At 52.9% G+C, this 18,959-nt stretch overlaps 1 protein-coding gene across 5 annotated transcripts in view; it reads left to right on the top strand.

The window, feature by feature from the left end:
• HMCN2 (hemicentin 2) overlaps positions 1–18,959 on the top strand; it is a 177,547-nt gene that overhangs the window by 22,788 nt on the left and 135,800 nt on the right. For all 5 annotated transcript variants that reach the window (XM_061154405.1, XM_061154403.1, XM_061154404.1 and 2 more), the window contains exons 2-8: positions 771–841; positions 2,460–2,618; positions 3,442–3,564; positions 12,245–12,416; positions 13,052–13,158; positions 14,278–14,398; positions 16,859–17,122. In XM_061154405.1, the coding sequence (XP_061010388.1) occupies positions 771–841; positions 2,460–2,618; positions 3,442–3,564; positions 12,245–12,416; positions 13,052–13,158; positions 14,278–14,398; positions 16,859–17,122 (1,017 nt within the window). The remainder of the gene's footprint in view (positions 1–770; positions 842–2,459; positions 2,619–3,441; positions 3,565–12,244; positions 12,417–13,051; positions 13,159–14,277; positions 14,399–16,858; positions 17,123–18,959) is intronic.

Raw genomic sequence — 18,959 nt, 5'->3', positions numbered from 1 at the left:
GTCTCTGCAAATGGCACAGTTTCATTTCTTTTTATGGCTGATATTCCATTATGTACATGTACCGTATCTTCTTTATCCATTCCTCTGTTGATGGATGTTTAGTTTGTTTCCATGTCCTGGCTACCGTAAATAGTGTTGCAATAAACATTGGGGTGCATGTATCTTTTGGAATTATAGTTTTTCCCAGGGGTTTGCCCAGGAGTGGGATTGCTGGGTCATATGTTAGTTCTACTTTTAGTTTTTTAGGAACCTCCAGACTGTTCTTCATAGTGGCTGTATCACTTTACACTCCGACCAACCGTGTAGGAGGGTTCCCTTTTCTCTAGACCCCCTCCAGCATTTGTTGTCTGTAGATTTTTTGTTGATGGCCAATCTGACCAATGTGAGGTGATACCTCATTGTCATTTTTATTTGCATTTCTCTAATAATTAGTGACGTTGAGCATCTTTTCCTGTTGAGCCTCTTAGCCATCCTGACATCTTCTTTGGAGAAACATCTGTTTAGGTCTTCTGCCTACTTTTTGATTGGGTTGTTTGCTTTTTTGATGTTAAGCTGCATGAACTATTTGTATGTTTCAGAGATGAAGCCCTTGTCAGTTGCTTCATTTGCAAGTATTTTCTTCCAGATCTGATCCTGGCAGCTGCTCCCTCACCCCTCCCCACTTTGTGGGGGTCTCTGAGGCCCAGGCCTCGGCTTCTCTCAGTTGCTGCCCAGCCCGCGGAGGTTGTGCCTCTGGGGGTCAAGCCCATCTGGTCCTCTCTTCCCTACAGATATTGGCCCGGTGACCCTCACGTCGGACCCAGCGGTGTTTCAGAGGGAGCTGAGAGAACTCTATGTGCAGGTGGGCTGCCCCGCCTGGCTGCTGGCCCCCTGTGCCCTTCGTCCCAGACCAGGCCAGAGGCCCAGGTTATTGCCACACCTAGGGGCCAAGATGGTGCTTCCTACAGTGACCTGCCACCCAACTCTGCCTGGGGCTCCCCCTCAGCTTGGAGGTCCTGGAGATTCCATACTGCTTGGGGTTCCTTCCTTTATTCAGTGACCAAATACCTACAGGAGTCCCTGGGCCTGGCACCTAGTAGGTCTTATTATTGACCGCATGGATGCAGGGGTGGAAGGAGGGGGTATATGACAGCTAAGGGAAGATGTATGCCTGCTAAGTCGCTCAAGTGTGTCCTACTCTTTGCGACACCATGGACTGTAGCCCACCAGGCTCCTCTGTCCATGGGATTCTCCAGGCAAGAATACTGGAGTGGGTTGCCATGTCCTCCTCCAGGGCATCTTCTAGACCCAGGGATGGAACCTGTGTCTCTTATGTCTCCTGCATTGGCAGATGAGTTCTTTACCACTAGCACTGCCTGGGAAGCCCAAGGAAAGGTGCAAGAGAGGTCAGTTCAGACCCCCAAACCCAGCCCGAGACTGGGTCAGACCCATGGGACGTCTGGCTTTTTGGCCACACTGAACACCCTGGTCCAGCCTCTGTTTTCCTCCTGCCAGCTTCTTGAATGCAGGGTGTTCTCTGATGTGTCCAGCTCACTGCCAAGTCCCCCAGGGCCCAGAACAGGGCCCGGCACACAGAACGAATGAGTGAACCAAGGAGAGAAGCATTTACTGAGGTTACCTTGTGCACATCCTGATTCTGGTGCTGGGTGTGCAAACCTGGGGAGGCAGGTTTGCAAGCTCCCGGCTTGGGAGTGGGGAGGGAGGGCTGTGTGTTTATTTGGGATTGACTCCAAAGTGGGTTTGGTTTTCCCAGTGATATCACTTCCCAGCTCAGTGATAAAGAACCCACCTGTCAATGTAAGAGACTTGACTCAATCCCTGGGTCCGATCCCTGGGTCAGGAAGATCCCTTGGAGAAGGAAATGGCAATCCCCTCCAGTATTCTTGCCTGGGAAATCCCATGGACAGAGGAGCCTGGCGGGCTACAGTCCATGGAGTTGCAAAGAGCTGGACATGACTGAGTGACTGAGCATGCAGGCATGCACCAGGGTAGGTTAGAGAGAAGGCTTGAAAAGGCGGCTTTGAATGTTTCCCTCTGCCCACCCCTCCCCCTCCTTCCCTGGTGAGCCTTCTACCCCTCAGTCCTCCAAACCGTGGCTCACTCATGCCTTCTTTGGTGTACCTGTTAGATGTTTCCGTGGCTCCATCCTTCATCCTCTACTTGTAGCACTCATCACCATGGTGATTAAATAACTGTGTCATGTTTATTAATGTAAAGTCTGCCTCCCTGCCAGACTCCATGGGAAGGAGGGACCATGTTCCTTGGGCATGAGTGAGTGAGTGAAGAAATGAATGAATGAATGATAGATGACGCAGGTGTGTCTCAGGGAAGGGTTAGGGACCCCTGGACAGGCGGGACAGAAGCCACTGAAGGGGACGCCGCGCCCCCCCCCCCACCTCCCAGGGTGGGTCCCACCTGGAGGAAGTGGGCGGCAGCTGCTGACCTGCCCTGTCCTGCAGGGAGGTGGGGACTGCCCAGAGATGAGCTTGGGGGCCATCAAGGCTGCCGTGGAGGTGGCCAACCCCGGCTCCTTCATCTACGTCTTCTCGGACGCCCGTGCCAAGGACTACCACAAGAAGGACGAGGTGCTGCGGCTCCTGCAGCTTAAACAGTCACAGGTGAGCTACCAGCAGGGGCTCTGGGGGCCACTGGGGTCTCCGAGGGCAGCCCCTAGCCCCCGCCGGGAGAGCGGAGCTGGGGCTTCTCCTGCACAGCCTGGGTTCCAGTCCGCACCAGCCGCGCTGGCCAGCCCACTGGTGGAGCCGGGCTGCGAAGTCCAAGTGTGTTCTCATGCTCCGGCCCCGCCCTCCGGGCTCACGCCTCCCTGGCAGGGGCCCACTTTTGATACAGACCACAGCACTCCTCCGCTCCCTTCACACCCCGTCCGAGTCTGGGCGATCCATCTTCCTCCTGGCGTCTCCTCTGCTCCCCGTCTGTCATTCTTCACCCATTGTCTCAGGGTCTGGAAGATGCACTGGGGCTTTGGCTCCTGGCTGTCACAGCGAGCGGTGGGGGAGGTGGGGGTGGGATGGGGCTGCAGGGAGGAATCCCTGGGGAAGACCTCAAGAGATGGGACTCCTCTGGATGGGAAAACTCCTTTGTTCTCTCATCTAGAAAAAACGCGGGTTCTCCAAGGTTCTTCTAGCTCTGCGGCATCTGGGGGCCACTTGGAGCAGAGTCGATTTCACTCCCTCCCTTGTAGATTTCATAACGGCTCCTGGTGTATTCCTGGCCAGTGATGGACACGTGACCTGCATCCATCCTGACCCCCACGGGGCGGGAACTCTCATCATTCCCATTTCACAGGTGGATCACCGGAGCCCAGAGAGATGACAGGGCTTCCTCCGGGTCACTCCCTCCTGGTCTGGCCGCCCCTCCCCACTCCATTCGCACTGAAGGTGGTGAGGACGCCGTGAGCCAGGCTGCCCGTCTGTCTTCTAGGTGGTCTTCGTGCTGACGGGGGACTGTGGTGACCGCACCCACCCTGGCTACCTGGCCTACGAGGAGATCGCTGCCGCCAGCTCCGGGCAGGTGTTCCACCTGGATAAGCAGCAGGTGACCGAGGTGAGCCTGTCCCGACATCCCCGTGTCCCTGGGCAGCTCTGCCCATCGCTGGCTTCCAGGAGCAGTGCTGAGTGCTCGCCTCACAGCAGGAAGCCTGGTGCTCAGGGCTTTTTGACTTCATCTTGAAGAACCCTCTCAGTCAGCCCCCAAAAGTAGGTACTGCAGGTATTTCAGTTTTGCCGGTAAAAATGTCTGGGGCCTGAAGGAGTATCCTGGGTTTTAAACCCAGGATCCCCAGCAAGTCCAGGCTGGCAGGATGGATCTAGCAAAGCTTGGCAGAGTAGGGATGTTAAGGGGAGCTTCTCTCCAGAGTCGAGGAGCCCAGGGGTGGCTGGAGGATCACCAGGGCCGTCAGATTCAGGCTGTGTTGCTGGGACAGCAAGCCGTGCTTGAGGACTTGGCAGGGAGGGGCTTGCTTGACACACTGTGGCCCGACACGCAGGGCCGCCGATGGCCCAGCTGACCGGGCGTCTGTCCTGGTCTCGGTCTTGGAGCAGGAGCCCCTCCTCCCTCCCCTCCGGGCTCCATCAGTTGCTCAGATCTCTCCCAGTTCTCCCTCTGCCCTGCACGTCCATTCCTCCCCAGGAGCCAGAGGCATCCTTCCAGTGGCATGCTGGTAAATGTTTCAAGACCATCTCTCTCTGGAAGGAACAAGAATGCCCATTTCCCCGGTGTAAATACTCCGATTTGGGCTGGTTTCAAGCTGCTGTCATAAAGTCAGAGAGCATGGGAAGTGATGCTCGCAATCTGCCGTCTTGGGCCTGTGTGAGCCAGCTCCTACATCCCACCGGATCCTCTAAAACAAATCCGACCAGCAGGCCCCTCCACGTAATGCCCTGGGGAAGGTCCAGACGCTGATCTGAGTTCTGCCTCTCCCAGCCCACCGCCTGTGTTTCCCCCCCTTGCCAGGCGCTGCTGCCTCTCTGCTTTCTTCCACGTCCTGTGTCTTTTCTACGTCAGGGCCTTTGCTCATGTGGCTTCTTTTTCCAGCTCCCCCTCCCCAGTTCCTCATCTTTCCAGTCTGAGTGGAATCACGCCTGCCTTGATTTCTGTCAAGATTAAGTCTCCTTTCATACCCCCTCGAAGCTCCCTGGGGGGCTTTATATAATCATAATTTTACAACCGTGTGGTTATTTAATGCTGTCAGGCTGTGAGATCCCCGAGGGCAGGGCCCTTAAGGTCCCATTTGCGACTGTGTCCCCAGCACCTGGCACAGCCTCCCGCCTGGAGCAGGTGCTTGCTGAGTCGATGGACACAGACAATTGGCGAATCGATGACGTGGGTCCCTCGGGCTGGAGGGAGAGGAGAGTGGGAGGAACAGCATCTCTGAGGCCTCTGCGGCGCGGCCTCCCGCCAGCCCGTGTGTTGTATATTTTCGTCTCCAGGGCCGTGTTTAGGTTAGCGCCTTGGCTCCCTGTTGACAGATGGCGTTTATGGTTCTCCGCGACACGCCAGGATTTATTTCTTTTGGCATGTCAGCCTGCTCTGGCACCGAGCCGCCCAAGCGAGGGTGGGAAGCATTTCAGAGTGGAGTGATGGCTTGGTCCTTGTTTGGGGGTGCATCTTATCTGGATAGTTGCTCAGGAACTGGGTTCCTGCCAGGGGTCAGTCAGATGCCAGGCAGCAGGTGAGTTGGTGGAGGACGGCTTGCTCAGGTGTGGGGCCGGACTCTCGAAGCCTCTCACTCGAGACATGGAAACTGGGGCAATCCCCTGGCTCCTGGCCTTGGTGCCCGCCTTCTGCTGTGGGAGCCTGGCTGGGCAGCACCTGTCTGATGTACTGGGATCTCCAGTGGCCAGGACTGGTTGCCCCTGGGTAGGGGCCTGGGTCCCTCCCCTCTCTGCAAAGAACTCCATCATCTGTTAGCTTCATGCCTTGTACCTGGCCCCTTCCAGATGTCCCCAGACATTTGGCAATGGTCACCACCAACCTCCACCCCCAGGAGAGAGGAAACGGTGCCTTTGCCTGGCTAGAAGCTGCCAAAGTGCCCACACCCTGCCTGTTTGTCCTTTGACCTTTTCAGAGCATGTCTGGTGTGCCAGGCATGGCACATTTTGCCCTCACTTTTCTCTTTGTTTATTGAGCACCTGCTACATGCCGGGGCAGCTTTAAATGCAGGACACCAAGAGATAATCCATCAAGCTTAGATTTCATGCTTTCAGGCATTTAACTTTCTCTGCCTTTGAGATTCTGGAGTGACAAAAGGAAGGTGAAGATCCTCTCCCCGCTGGCAGAGTTATTTTGGAGCTTTTGCCATCCTTCGATGGCCAGTGGGGGTGGGCATTAACCAGGGGAAAAGCGAACTGCCCCTGAGACAGTGAGCCGGGAGGGGGCGAGAAAGTGGAATTAACAGGTGAGGAGATACAGGCTCTGGAGGTGACCCCGTCCTGGATCCTTCTCTGGGGAGGTGGGGTGGGAGGGGGTGTCGGGTCACATGCTGGCTTCAGACTCCTCTCCAACCCTGCCACCTGTCTGCTCTGTGACCTTGAGCATGGCGCTTGACCTCTCTGGGCCTCCGTTTCCTCCTGTTCACAGTTGGGTCATAAGGACCCCTGCCTGGAGAGATGGTGGCGAGGGTGGGAGGAAGACCCACCCTTGGGAGGGAGCCCTGAGTGAGAATTAGTGGTGGCCACGGGCTCTCCAGCCCCGTGCTTTGATAGGGAGTACAGAATACACAGTCGCAGAGGTCCAGGGAGCCCCCCTCAAGATTAAGAGCTCTCTCAGGATAAGGTTCTCAAGAAGGTAGAGCCTGGGGACAGTGCCCCATGATGCCCAGTTGGCAGAGGCCCTCAATTTTCTGATCTGTGGCTCTTGAGGTCCATTCAGTGACCACTCCCCACCCCCATCCTGCCTCACTGCCCCAGCTTCCTCAGCCTCTCTGGCTGTCAGATGTCTGGGAGGAGCCTTGGTCGGGGGTGGTGGTGATTTATCTGCTGTGAAGGGCTGAGCGGCAACCATCTGGCCAGGGTAGCAGCGCCAGATTCTCTCATTCCTTCCCCATCAGTGACAGAGAGACGAGACCCAGCGCATTGCTGGCTCCCAGGCCCCTGGTCCTGCTGACATCTGGAAGTCATTACCTTCGCAAATAAACATTAAGCCTACTTGATGAAGCCTCTCTGCTCAGGAGTGTCCCTAGATTCCTCTCTGAGCCCCGGAGCCATCGCCAGGTCTAGCAGGCTTTGCCCCCAGGCCCGGGCCTGCGGGGGTCTGGCCTTGCTGTGGGGTCAGAGGGTCTGCACCCCCAGCTCTGGAGCGGCGATGTGTTACAGGGCAGCCCTTGTGGGTGGGCCGCCTCCTGATGGGGTCGCTGGCCTTCTGGCCAATCTCAGCCCTCTCTCCGTGGCGTGGTTCAGTAGCCTGAGCTCTTGGGCATCTTCTCTCCATCAAAACATCCTAGAAAGGGCTTGTCATGACAGTTGCAACACAGTAGCGAGTGTGGGATGCGTCTGGGTAATTGTCAGATGGTGCCGCCACCACCACCTGCCAGCTTTGCTCGGTTATGATTTCCTCCTGACCCCTGACAAGGCCTGGACCTGGGCGAAGGGGACAGTGGTCAGAGAGCTGTTGCTTTGCTGTGGGGGAGCTGCCTCACTTACTGGGCCAGCTTCTGTCCGCCTTTCTAGCTGGGAGCCTTGGCTGCTACGTCCCGTCCACCCCCGCATGGACGAATAACCTTGTCCTCATTTCTTAACCCGAACAGGTGGGATCTTTTTAAAAGAAACATTATTTAGAAAGTCGGGCAAAAACAGAAGAATAAAGTAGCTCCAAATGTAAAAACAGAAGAGTTTCAGAACATAGGATTCTTGTCCCGTGATAACTGAAATCTTGCTGTAAAATCTAGGCACATGTGTTTCAGCTCGGTCTCATCAAAATGTAGTCACTTTCCAAATCTCGAGCAGTTCTTCCAATTCCCTTCTGTTCCCTTTCTCTTCCATGGAAGATCACGTGGTAGGCAGAGCTGAAGGACTGTGATTTAGAGCGAGGATGACCAGTATGTAGCATGCCAGACACCACTTTCTAATTCCATATCCATGGCAGACATTGCTAATCAATTACAGACCTTTTTCTAATTGAGTCTGAATGTGGCTTCGCATTTCTCCAAATGGCATTCCAAGAAGTCACTGCCAGTTGATTAGAGTTGGCAAGTGACAGGAGAGCACTATGGTTGCTCAGGTATATTTTAAAGTCATACTTATAAACATATACTTGTTCCTTTTAGATGATTTTTACCTAAAAATTTTCTATGAGAAGTGTCAAAGATATTGAAAAGTGAAAAAAAAGTACTATCTAGATTTAGCAATTCACATTTTTGCTCCAGCTGCTACATCTCTCTCTTTCTATACTTTTTGTTGAATCATGACACCGTATCCATAAATAATTCAGTGTGAATTAAAAAAAATAGACTCCAGTATAACCCATAGTATCACCTAATATAATGAATAGTACTTTGCAAGTATCATCTGATGCCAAGTCCATATTTAAATTTCTCTATTTGTCCTCAGGATGTTAAATCAGGTTTTAATCAAGGGCTGTGCACTTTATGGGGTTGTTATGTCTGTTAAGTTTCCTTATATCTGGAGGGGATCCATCCTTTTTTCAGGCCACTAACTTGTTGGAGAGGCGTTGATTATATAATGTCCTGTGTTCTGGATTCATCTGATTGCTTCCTTATGGTGTCCCATAAGTGGTCTCCCCTACTTGTGCCTTTACTCCCTCTAAGCTGGAAAGTGAAAGTGTTAGTTACTCAGTGGGGTGTCCGGCTCTGTGCGACCCCATGGACTGTAGCTCGTTAGACTCCTCTGTCCATGGAATTCTCCAGGCAAGAATACTGGAGTGGGTTGCCATGCTCTCCTCCAGGAGATCTTCCTCACCCAGGAATCGAACCCGGGTCTCTTGCACCCCAGGCAGATTCTTTACCGTCTGAGCCTGGAAGTTAGCTTTAAATGACTATTCAGATGGAGGCTGACCTTTGTGGCAGGAGTATTTCATCCTTGGTGCTCTGTGTGTGTTTTCTTTTGCATCACACCAGGAGGAAAATGATGTCTGATTGTCCCTGTTACTGATGACCAGTTTGATCGGTTAAAGTGGTGACAGCCAGCTCTCTGCATGGCAAACCTTTGTTTTTTCCTTTCTGACCCAAGGGGTCGGTGGGGTCACTCTGGGGCCCTAGTTCCCCAGGAGCTTTTCATCTCATGGTTTTAGCATTCACTGAGGATGCTTGCCTGAAACAATACTTTTATTAGGAGGTTGCAAAAAGATGATTTCCTAATTGCATCATTCCTTCCACATTTGTTAATGGGCGTTCTCCCACGAAGAAGAGCTTTTGCTTCTCCAAAGGGGTGATTTGGTTCCTCTGAAGTCACGGTTCCTACTGAAAAAATAGGGATCACACTTCTTTCTCTTTAATTAAGAATTTGCTTTTATTGGTGGCAAATGAGGTTTTGTTGTTTTGAATTTTTACTTTCTTTTTTGAGTGTTTTTGTGGTGCCTAGATTACATGGTGCTTCCCCGGTGGCTCAGACGGTAAAGAACCTGCCTGCAATGCAGGAGACCCGGGTTTGGCCCCTGGGTCTGGAAGATCCCCTGGAAAAGGGAATGGCTACCCACTCCAGTATTCTTGCCTGGAAAATTCTGTGGATAGAGGAGCCTGGCAGGCTACAGTCCACAGGGTGTCAAAGAGTCAGACAGGACTGAGTGACTAACTTAGATTGTATAATTCAGTGTGGTTTGATTGATTATAGTCATTATTCTTTTGGAGGCTCAAAGTCTCCCACATTTAGCCAACAGGAGCTCCTTTATGCTGGTTCCTATGTCCTTCTTTTAGGTCTCCATTACTCTTGTTTTTTGTCTTGTCACATAGCTTGCAGGATCTTAGATCCCTGACCAGGGATTAAACCTGTGTCCTCAGCTGTGAAAACTCAGAGCCCTAACCACTGGCTCACCAGGGAATTCCTTGTCCCCATTAGTCTTTGAGACCTTCCTTGCTTTATGAAATTACCAGTAGTCCTAGGCTTTTCTTGTATATTGCCTGCCCCAGACCAGAAATCAGCCATTTCTCCAAGGAACTCTGGGGGAAAACAGTAGTTAGAAACCACTGGGTTCTGAATTCACTTGGAATAAATTTATATTTAAAGAAAATCCTTGCAGCTCTCTCCGGGCCGTAAGAGAAAAATCTTGGTTGAGATTTCCTTCCTTGCTTTATCCTACAAGAGACATAAAATGGTTTCGCAACCACAATATAGCTAGTTCTGATTGTTATTGTTGTTGTTCAGTTGCTAAGTCATATCTGACTCTTTGTGACCCCAATGGACTGCAGCACACCAGGCTTCCTTCCCTGTCCTTCACTGTCTCCTGGAGTTTGCTTAAATTTATGTCTGTTGAGTCGGTGATGCCATCCAACCATCTCATCCTCTGTCACTGCCTTCTCATCCTGCCCTCTGCTTTCCCAGCATCAGGGCCTTTTCCAGTGAGTTGGCTCTTTGCATCAGGTGGCCAAAATGTTACAGCTTCAGCTTTAGAATCAGTCCTTCCAATGAATATTCATGGTTGACTTTCTTTAGGATTGACTGGTTTGATCTCCTTGCAGTCCAAGGGACTCTGAAGAGTCTTCTCCAGCACCACAATTCAAAAGCATCAGTTCTTCAGCACTCAGCCTTCTTTATGGTCCAACTCTCACATCCATACCTGACTACTGGGAAAACCATAACGTTGACTGTATGGACCTTTGTTGGCAAAGTGATATCTCTGCTTTTGAATATGTTGTCTAGGTTTGTCATAGCTTCCCTTCCAAGGAGCAAGTGTCTTTTAATTTCATGGCTGCAGTCACCATCCACAGTGATTTTGGAGCCCAAGAAAATGAAATGTCACTGCTTCTGCTTTTTCTCATTCTATTTGCCATGAAGTGATGGGACTGGATTCCATGATCTTAGTTTTTTGAACATTGAGTTTTAAGCCAGGTTTTTCACTCTCCTCTTTCACCTTCATCAAGAGGCTTTTTAGTTCCTCTTCACAGGAGACATAAAACGATTTCACAATCACAATACAACTAGTTCTGCCAACTGCCAACTGCTAAATGAAGGTTTCTTTGCACTTTCTTTTTTCGCCCTCAGGGTGGCTCTCACTGAGAAAGTGCAGTGGAACTCCTTGGTTTCTGATTGACTTGGCGCTAACCCTTTCCCTCATATTGGGGTTATGATATCAATTTGTCGTACAGTCAGTTCATGTTTTGTTTTGATTCTGTTTTAGGGTTTGCACAGAATGCTTCTTGATGTAACTTGCCTTGAAAAGAGGTGGTTCAAAACTGGAGAGGTTCCCCACTCCCTCTTTTTTGGTTTTCTTACTGGAACCTGGGTGGCTCAGCTGTTGCTAAAGAGGAGGTGTGAGCTGGGGTGGGGGGTGGCTGGAGCTGAAGATTTGTGAGATGAACTTGAGGACCCTGTTCAAAAGGTGTGTGCCCTGCGGTGTCACACACAGTGAGCACGTGTCCTGAGCCCCTTACCCTGCCCAGCCGCTGAGCCTGGGACACGGTAGAGAGTCTCTGCCTGCATGGGACTCCCAGGCCAAGAGCGGTGACGGGCGTGAATCTAACCAAGAGTTGGCTGCTGAGGAAGGGGCAGGGATTTCTGCAAAGAGAAGAGCATGTGTGTGGGGTGGGGGGAGCTGCCCAGGGGGCAAGGGACGGGGGGCCAGCCTGGCAAGCATGGGGGCCTCAGGAGCATCATGACCTTGGATCAGGTTGAACAGGTGAACCAGAGAACACAGGGACTTAGAGACCATGATAAGTCTTGGACAGACAAGATAATTTTGTGCTTAGTAGAGACTGTCTTGGCAGGGGTTTGAGAACCTCCTGAAATCATGCTCTAAATGTGTGCCTAACTAGTAGGATGTTCTGAAGAGTTATCTGTCACCTGATTTTTCAATGGGACTTGTCAAAAACATAAGATTTTATTATTTTTTATTTCAATTTAATTTTTTGGGCCATGCCATGCACAGGGCTTGTGGGATCTTAGTTCCCTGACCAGGGATGGAATCCCAGACCTCAGCTGTCAGACCATGGAGTCCTAACCACTGGACTGCCAGGGAATTCCCCAAATGTAAGAATAAGCAATTGTATAACCAAGGATATTAGATTTCTGAGTGTTGTGATAAGGGTCAGGAGCAGACTGTCCGCTTAAAGACATGGTCCTGCTTAGAGAGCATGGTGCCTGGTGGAGGATGTCATCTGAGGGCCCTTGGGCAGGGATAGTGAACCACGTTGCTCTCGGGGAGATCCTGGACTTCCAGGGTGCATCAGTGTGTAGGAAGCACCAGGAGGGCTTCCTGGAGGAAGTGATGGATGTCATAGAAATTGGCCATGTGACGAAGGAGGGGCATCATCCCATCAGAGGGGTGCCCTCTCCTTCCATCTGGGCTGAGTCCTCTGGATGCCTTCATTCAGGTATCACAGCTCTGAGACTACAGGCCAAGAGGGAAGTGGTGTGTGAATCAGGTCCAGTGTAGGGCAGTGCGGACTGTGACGGCCTCAAGTGACCTGGAAAGCCTGTATGCCACCTGAAACCCACCAGGGGACCAGACGCTGCACACAGCTGGCAGCCTGCTAGGGACCCACCTCCGGTGGGCCAGACACAAGCAAGGCATCATGGGCACCTGCTGGCGTCAGCCTTGCTCTCCTGACTCCCAGGTGCTGAAGTGGGTGGAGTCAGCCATCCAGGCCTCCAAGGTGCACCTGCTGTCCACGGACCACGAGGAGGGTGGCGAGCACACGTGGAGGATCCCCTTTGACCCCAGCCTGAAGGAGGTCACCATCTCCCTGAGTGGCCCAGGGCCCGAGATCGAAGTCCGAGACCCGCTGGGTACGTGAGCCCCAGGGCTGGCCTCCTCCTTGGCCCTGAGACTGAAATAAAAGCCCAGGATGGGACAGAGAGGAGGCCAGGGGATTTTGGACACAAGACTCCAGGAGCATGGAGGGTAAGGGAGATGCTGAGTCGAGGGCAGAGAGGGTGCCTACAGTGGGTGAGGATTCAGGGAGGCCATTAGCAGCCCAGCGAGGGGAATTAAAATGATGACAGTCCCTGGGGCTGCCAGATTCACATGGCATCTTCCCTGGGTTCTCTCTTCAGTGGCCTGGAGAGTCAGTGGGGCAAGAATTAGTGGCACAGTGCAGAGATGGGGGCTCTGGGAGGTGGGGTGACTTGTCAGGGTCATGCAGGCTCCATATGATCTGGACCTGGCTGCCTGGTGCCGTGGTGTTCCAAGATGTCCTGAGTACTCTGGTCCAGAGGCCAGGGGTACAGCCAGCACCTGGGGAGGGATGAAGATGGAGAGCCGGAGGAGGGAGAGGCCCGGGTACCACCAAAGGCCTCTTGTCAGTTCCTCTAGGAAGCCCGAGGCTGGTGTTGGAGGGCTGTAGGTTCCTGGGGATGGGGAGGGGTGCTCTGTCAACCCCAGAAAAAAGTCGGGGGCTGAGCAGGTCCTGGGGCTTCCACAGGGAGGATCCTGCAGAGAGATGATGGCCTCAATGTGCTCCTCAGCATCCCTGACTCCGCCAAGGTCGTGGCCTTTAAGCCCGAGCATCCCGGGCTGTGGTCCATCAAGGTAGGAGGCCTTGGATTCCTGCGGTTGGGGAGACCAGCTTCACCAAGCTGAGACACCATCTTCCTCTTGCCTGGGCCCTCAGGAGCCTAGGGCCCTGGGAAGCAGACGGTTGGAGTGTGGGCAGTGATGTGGGCATATCAATAGAAGTAGAGGGGCAAGATCAGAGGAGGAGTATTCTGCTTTGCACCAGTGAGAGAAGGGGAGTGGTTTCGCGTTAGTGAGGGGACTTCAGAGAAGGGCTTGGAGAAACCACTCGAGTGTCCACAGGTGGGCGGCGGGGGTGGCTCAGGACCCTGTCCTTTGAGGAGTGCACAGAAGAGGCTAGGGTGACCTTGGGCTCAGAGGCACAGGGCTGGCAGGGGGGCAGAGTCTGTTCTAACCTGCCAGGGGCTGGGGGCCTGGGGCTGGGGGCAGGGCTCCTGGCCAAGCACCTGGGATGGGGCAGGCTGCTGTCTCGGGAGCACACAGGTGATCAGCAAATAGTTCTGGAGCCCCTGCTGGGTGCTGGGCTTCCCCGGTGACTCAGTGGTTGGGAACCTGCCTGCCAAGCAGGAGACTTGGAAGACGCAGGTTCAGTCCCTGGGTGGGGAAGATCCCCTGGAGAAGGAAATGGCAACCCACTCCAGTATTCATGTCTGGGAAATGCTATGGACAAAGGAGCCCAGTGGGCTACAGTCCACGGGGTCGCAAAAAGTCAAACACGACTGAGCGGCTAAACCAATGGCAGCTGGGTGCCAGGCACAGTGCTGGGCCCTGCGGGCACTGCTATCCTTCAGGTTCGGAGCGTCTTTGGGCCAAGAGCTCTCATGCCAGTGGGGAAGGCAAGGCAGGGGTTAGATGTGCAGGGGGACAGAGGGGACCCGTGGGTGTTGGGGTGGGGAGTGGGACGACAGGGCCACTTCGAGAGTCCCGCTCAGGCAGTGCCATGGCTGGTTTCTTCCTCTCCAATGGGGGAGTATCGTGCCGGGTCCCCAGGGAGCGGGTGAGTCACCCACAAGTCTGCAAAGGCGGGAGAATTCCAGCTGCTGACTCCAGGCCGGGTCAGGTCAGCCACCTCCCACCTGGAGCTGGGGGGCTGGGGTCAGACACCCCCATGACGCAAGCCTGGGCCTCGGCTAGGTCTACAGCAGCGGCCGCCATTCGGTCAGGATCACGGGCATCAGCAACATCGACTTCCGAGCTGGCTTCTCCACTCAGCCGTCCCTGGACCTCAACCACACCATCGAGTGGCCCCTGCAAGGTATGGTGCTCCGGGCCCTGGGGCGATGCAAGGCTGCCTTCTGCAGGGGTGGGGTTCACCTTTGGGAAGTTGAGGGTTGCAGTTCCGGGGGGCAGCCATGAGCCTGTGACTATGGAGTAGGCTTGCAGGGGTTGGTCCAGCCTCTCTCTCACATCACAGTGAACTGCACCCAGGGCTAGCACCTTCTCTTTGGGCTCCAGCCAGGGTGACCCTGGGACCGTTTACTTTTAGAACTTCCTTCCTGCCCCTCAAGGGCTCCATGAGCTCAGAATGTCCCTCTAACCCACCTCTCCCTTTCTCTTTGTCAAGATTTGTCTGTCTTGAGCGCCACTTCTTCCAGTGAACATCAGGCTGTTGTTCAGGGGCTAAGTCGTGTCCAACTGTTTGTGACCCCACGAACTACAGCACATCAGGCTTCCCTGTCCCTCGTTATCTCCTGGAGTTTTCTCAAACTCATGTCCATTGAGTCAGTGATACCATCCAGTCATCCCATCCTCTGTCGCCCCCTTCTCCTCCTGCCTTCAATCTTTTCCAGCATCAGGGCTCAGAAATGTGGCCTCTTGCCATGAGGCCATTTGGAGGGTTTTGCTGGGACCAGCTGAACAGAGAGATGGGAGAGACTAGGTCAGAGCATATTAAAAAGCAGAGACATCACTTTGCTGACAAAGGTCCATATAGTCAAAAATATGGTTTTCCCATCAGTCATGTATGGTTTTCCCATCAGTGAGAGTTGGACCATAAAAAAGGCTGATCACCAAAGAATTGATTCTCTCAAATTGTGATGCTGGAGGAGACTCTTAAGAGTCCCTTGGATGCAAGGAGGCCAAACTAGTCAATCCTGAAGGAAATCAACCCTGAATATTCATTGGAAGTACTGATGCTGAAGCTCCAATATTTTGCCTACCTGATGTGAAGAACCAACTCATTGGAAAAGACTCTGGTGTTTTCTGGGAAAGAAATCTCTGGGAAAGATTGAGGGCAGGAGGAGGAGGGGGTGACAGAGGATGAGATGTTTGGATGGCATTACGGACTCAGTGGACACAAGTTTGAATGAACTCTGGGAGACAGTGAAGGACAGGGAAGCCTGGCGTACTGCAGTCCATGAGGTTGCAAAGAGTGGGACTCAGGGGCTGAGTAACAGCAGGGCCAGTTCAGATAACTCTGGACCACGGAACAGTGACCCCAAAGTGTTGATGCTGGGTCCTTAGGGCTTTCTTTCAAGTCTATATGTCCTCTAATGTTTGTCATTCTTGTCAGCCCTTATGGGTTTCCCTGCCAGGACCAGCAGCGATATCTTCAAAATGAAAAGTGGGCTGCTTGTTCATTCTGTTTGTTTTTGCCAATAGCAAGGAGGTGGGAGGGAGGCAAAGAAACTTAACTCCTATTCTAAGGCCAAGAGAGATGAGAAATCCTAAGTGAAGTGCTATGGGGGTGGCAGGGGAGAGTTTGAAAGCAGAGCAGTCCTCAGGGACAGTCCCCGTGGGAGAGGGTGAAGGGGGCCATGTGTTACCCTCTTTGGTTTCTGCTTTTGATAAAGATGTGGCTCCATCCAAGACACTTTTTAAAAGCGAGAAAAACAGCAGGGCAATCGCAAATGATAAATGATGATTGGCACTTGACCCCAGGGCACCAGGGAGTGGGAGAGGCTGAAGCGAACTGAACAGTGGGGGCCTGGGCCATGGGAGCAGCTGCTACGTGCCTTTGGCTGGTTATTGCAACATGGGAAGGAAGCCCAGCACTGACACACTTGATTTTTCAAAGAAATCTGGACTTCTAGATTTGAACATGCCCTTTCTAGACTGTTTGATATTTGTTTCAAAAGATGGAAGGCGTTTCATGGATCACATCTACCACATCCTTTGGTTCCCAGTTTATGATCAGAGAGAGGGAGAGAGAGAGAGAGAGAGAGAGAGAGAGAGAAGAATAGCCATCTGAAAAGGGAGAGACCTAACAGTTTCCAAATCAACTTAGAAGATTGGGAAACCCAAGTCCAGTTCTGGCTTTCCTGGGATGGTGTGGAAAGTACATTTCCAATGAGATGGGAAAGGAAACCACAGGAAAGCCAAGCGGGAATCAGCATTCCCAAACTGGGGTGTGTATCTCACCTCGGCCGGTCCCAGAGCCTGTCAGTTGACAGCCAACACCAGAGTTAGTGGCGGGATGGGAGGGTGCCCTTTCTCAGCTCTCTCTGTGAGCGCCCCTGTCTGCGGAGCAGAGGTGACGCAATCATGGGAAGTCATGTGAGTGGTGTTTCAGGACCACGGACAGTAGCAACCCCCCTTCTCTCCTCATCCCACCCAGCATTCCTTGGCCTGGGGAAGAGAAGGTGAGGGAACGGGTGAAGGCGGACCAAGCAGGCTGGGCCCCTAGCCATGACTCTGGGGTGGGGCCCCTGCTTGGGGAGTCTTGTGGAGCCCAGTGCAGGTGCCAGCACCTCCTTCCCCGCCCTTTCCTCTGCAGGTGTGCCCATCTCCCTGGTGATCAACTCCACGGGCCTGCGGGTGCCTGGCCGCCTGGACTCAGTGGAGCTCTCACACAGCTCAGGGCGGTCGCTCCTGACTTTGCCCACACAGCCCCTCTCCAATGGGTCAGCCCACCAGCTGTGGGGTGGGCCACCCTTCCACAGCCCCCAGGAGCGTTTCTACCTCAAGGTGAAGGGCAAGGATCATGAGGGAAACCCTCTCCTCCGTGTTTCCGGAGTTTCCTACCGTGGGGTGACTCCAGGTGAGTAATTGACTCCTACCACCCCCAGCTCCCTGGCTCCCTTGCAGGCTTATTTCTCCCTGGAAGGCTTTCCTGATTCAATTAGATTAGGAAATGTTTATTCATTAAACTGCAGGCTCTGCAATACATTATGCCTAATACTGAGATGCTTCAAATGCAGTTTTCAGCTCCAGGGTTTATTGCAAAGTCATCTATGCATCTGTAAATCCATCCATGCATCTATCCATCCATCCATCCACCTTTGCGTTCAACATTCACTTTGCATCAGTCATGGTTCTAGAAACTGTAGCCACAACAGTGGGCAGGGCAGTGAATATAGGTATGCCCTTGCATAATCATAATTACTATCATCGTCATAGCGATGGTAACACTAACCTAATCACCGTTTTGAGCACGTCTCGTGGGACAATCCTGGGCCAAGCACTTGCCATGCATTTGTTCATTAAATGCTTATGGTATTTAAAGGAACTGGTAGTTCCTTTTTTTCCCCCTCCTGGTCTAAAGGGTTTCTTTTTATAATCTCTTGCATGCTCCTTGCAAAATCTATCTTTTCAAACCTTTTACTTTGAGATGTTCTTGAAGAAGTGAAGTGTGAAGTGCTAGTCACTCAGTTGTATCCAACTCTTTGCGACCCCATGGACCATAGCCCACCAGTCTCCTCTGTCCATGGAATTCCCCAGTCAAGAATACCAGAGTGGATAGCCATTCTCTTCTCCAGGGGTTCTTTCCGGCCCAGGGATTGAACCTTGGTCTCCCACATTGCAGGCAGATTCTTGACTGTGAGCCACCAGGCAAGCCCAAGGTTACCATAATAGTAATAAATTTCTTCATTTACCTTCTCCTGTATTAACAGCTTCTTTTTCTCATTTTTTGAAATTGAAGTTTAATTGCTTTACAATGCAGTGTTAATTTCTGCTGCTCAATAATAGGGATCAGCTATATGCATACATATATCCCCTTCCCTCTTGAGCCTCCCTCTCCCCCCACCCCAGCCCCACCCCTCTAGGTCATCACAGAGCACTGAGCTGACCTCCCTGTGTTCTTACACCCAGTTCTGAGATGTGTCTCCATTTTATTGCTGGGGAACTGAGACCACTGATTGCACAGGGCTGCTCGGAGGGTTGCATAAACTAATGTACGTAACAAACAGGACGGCTCTCAGTTGCTTAGAGGCTGTACCCAGGGTGTGGGGACCATGAACCATGCCCCTCCACGTGGCTGCTGGCACTGTGATGTCACTGTAGGCACGAGTCACCTCGTGTCCCCACCTTTGGTCGTGTTGTGCTGTTTCCCACGTGTGTGGCCTTTGCGGGTTTCCCGTGTGTCCCAGAGGTCTCGGCATCCAGGCTGGAGGCGCCCGGAGGGCAGGGCGGCATCTCTGGCTTTCCAGATCTGCCTCTGGCCCTGGGGAGTGGGGTCTGAGTTCACTGGACACCACTCCCCTGGTGGTGACCCAGGAGGAGCTCAGAGGTGGGTGACACTGACATCCCATGTCAGCAGTGCTGGGGTTCTCAGACTCCCCTGGCCACTTCACTTAGGGATGCAGAGAGGGTGCTGAGATGCCCGTGGTGAGGTGGGGGACTTTGAGGACCTGAGTGGGGCAGGGAATCTGCAGGCCTCGGACTTGGGACCCCTTCCTTCCGTCTCCCAGCCTCTACTCCCTGGCTGTGGCCCCCGGGGCTCCTCCTGCCTTGGCCTTTGCAGCTTTCAGGAGGCATTTTCAGGCAGGAATCTCAGCAGGGAGACTAAAGCAGCCTTTCTCTCTCTCTCTCCTCTTTTCTCAGATGGCTCCCAGAGCTGGGGAGTTAAGTTCTGGCTTTCGGTCTCCATGTCAGCT

The sequence above is a fragment of the Dama dama genome, chromosome 11 (genome assembly GCF_033118175.1).
Source record: "Dama dama isolate Ldn47 chromosome 11, ASM3311817v1, whole genome shotgun sequence".
NCBI lineage: Eukaryota > Metazoa > Chordata > Mammalia > Artiodactyla > Cervidae > Dama > Dama dama.
Note: the sequence above shows the minus strand (reverse complement) of the source record. Positions and strands in the feature narration are given on the sequence as shown.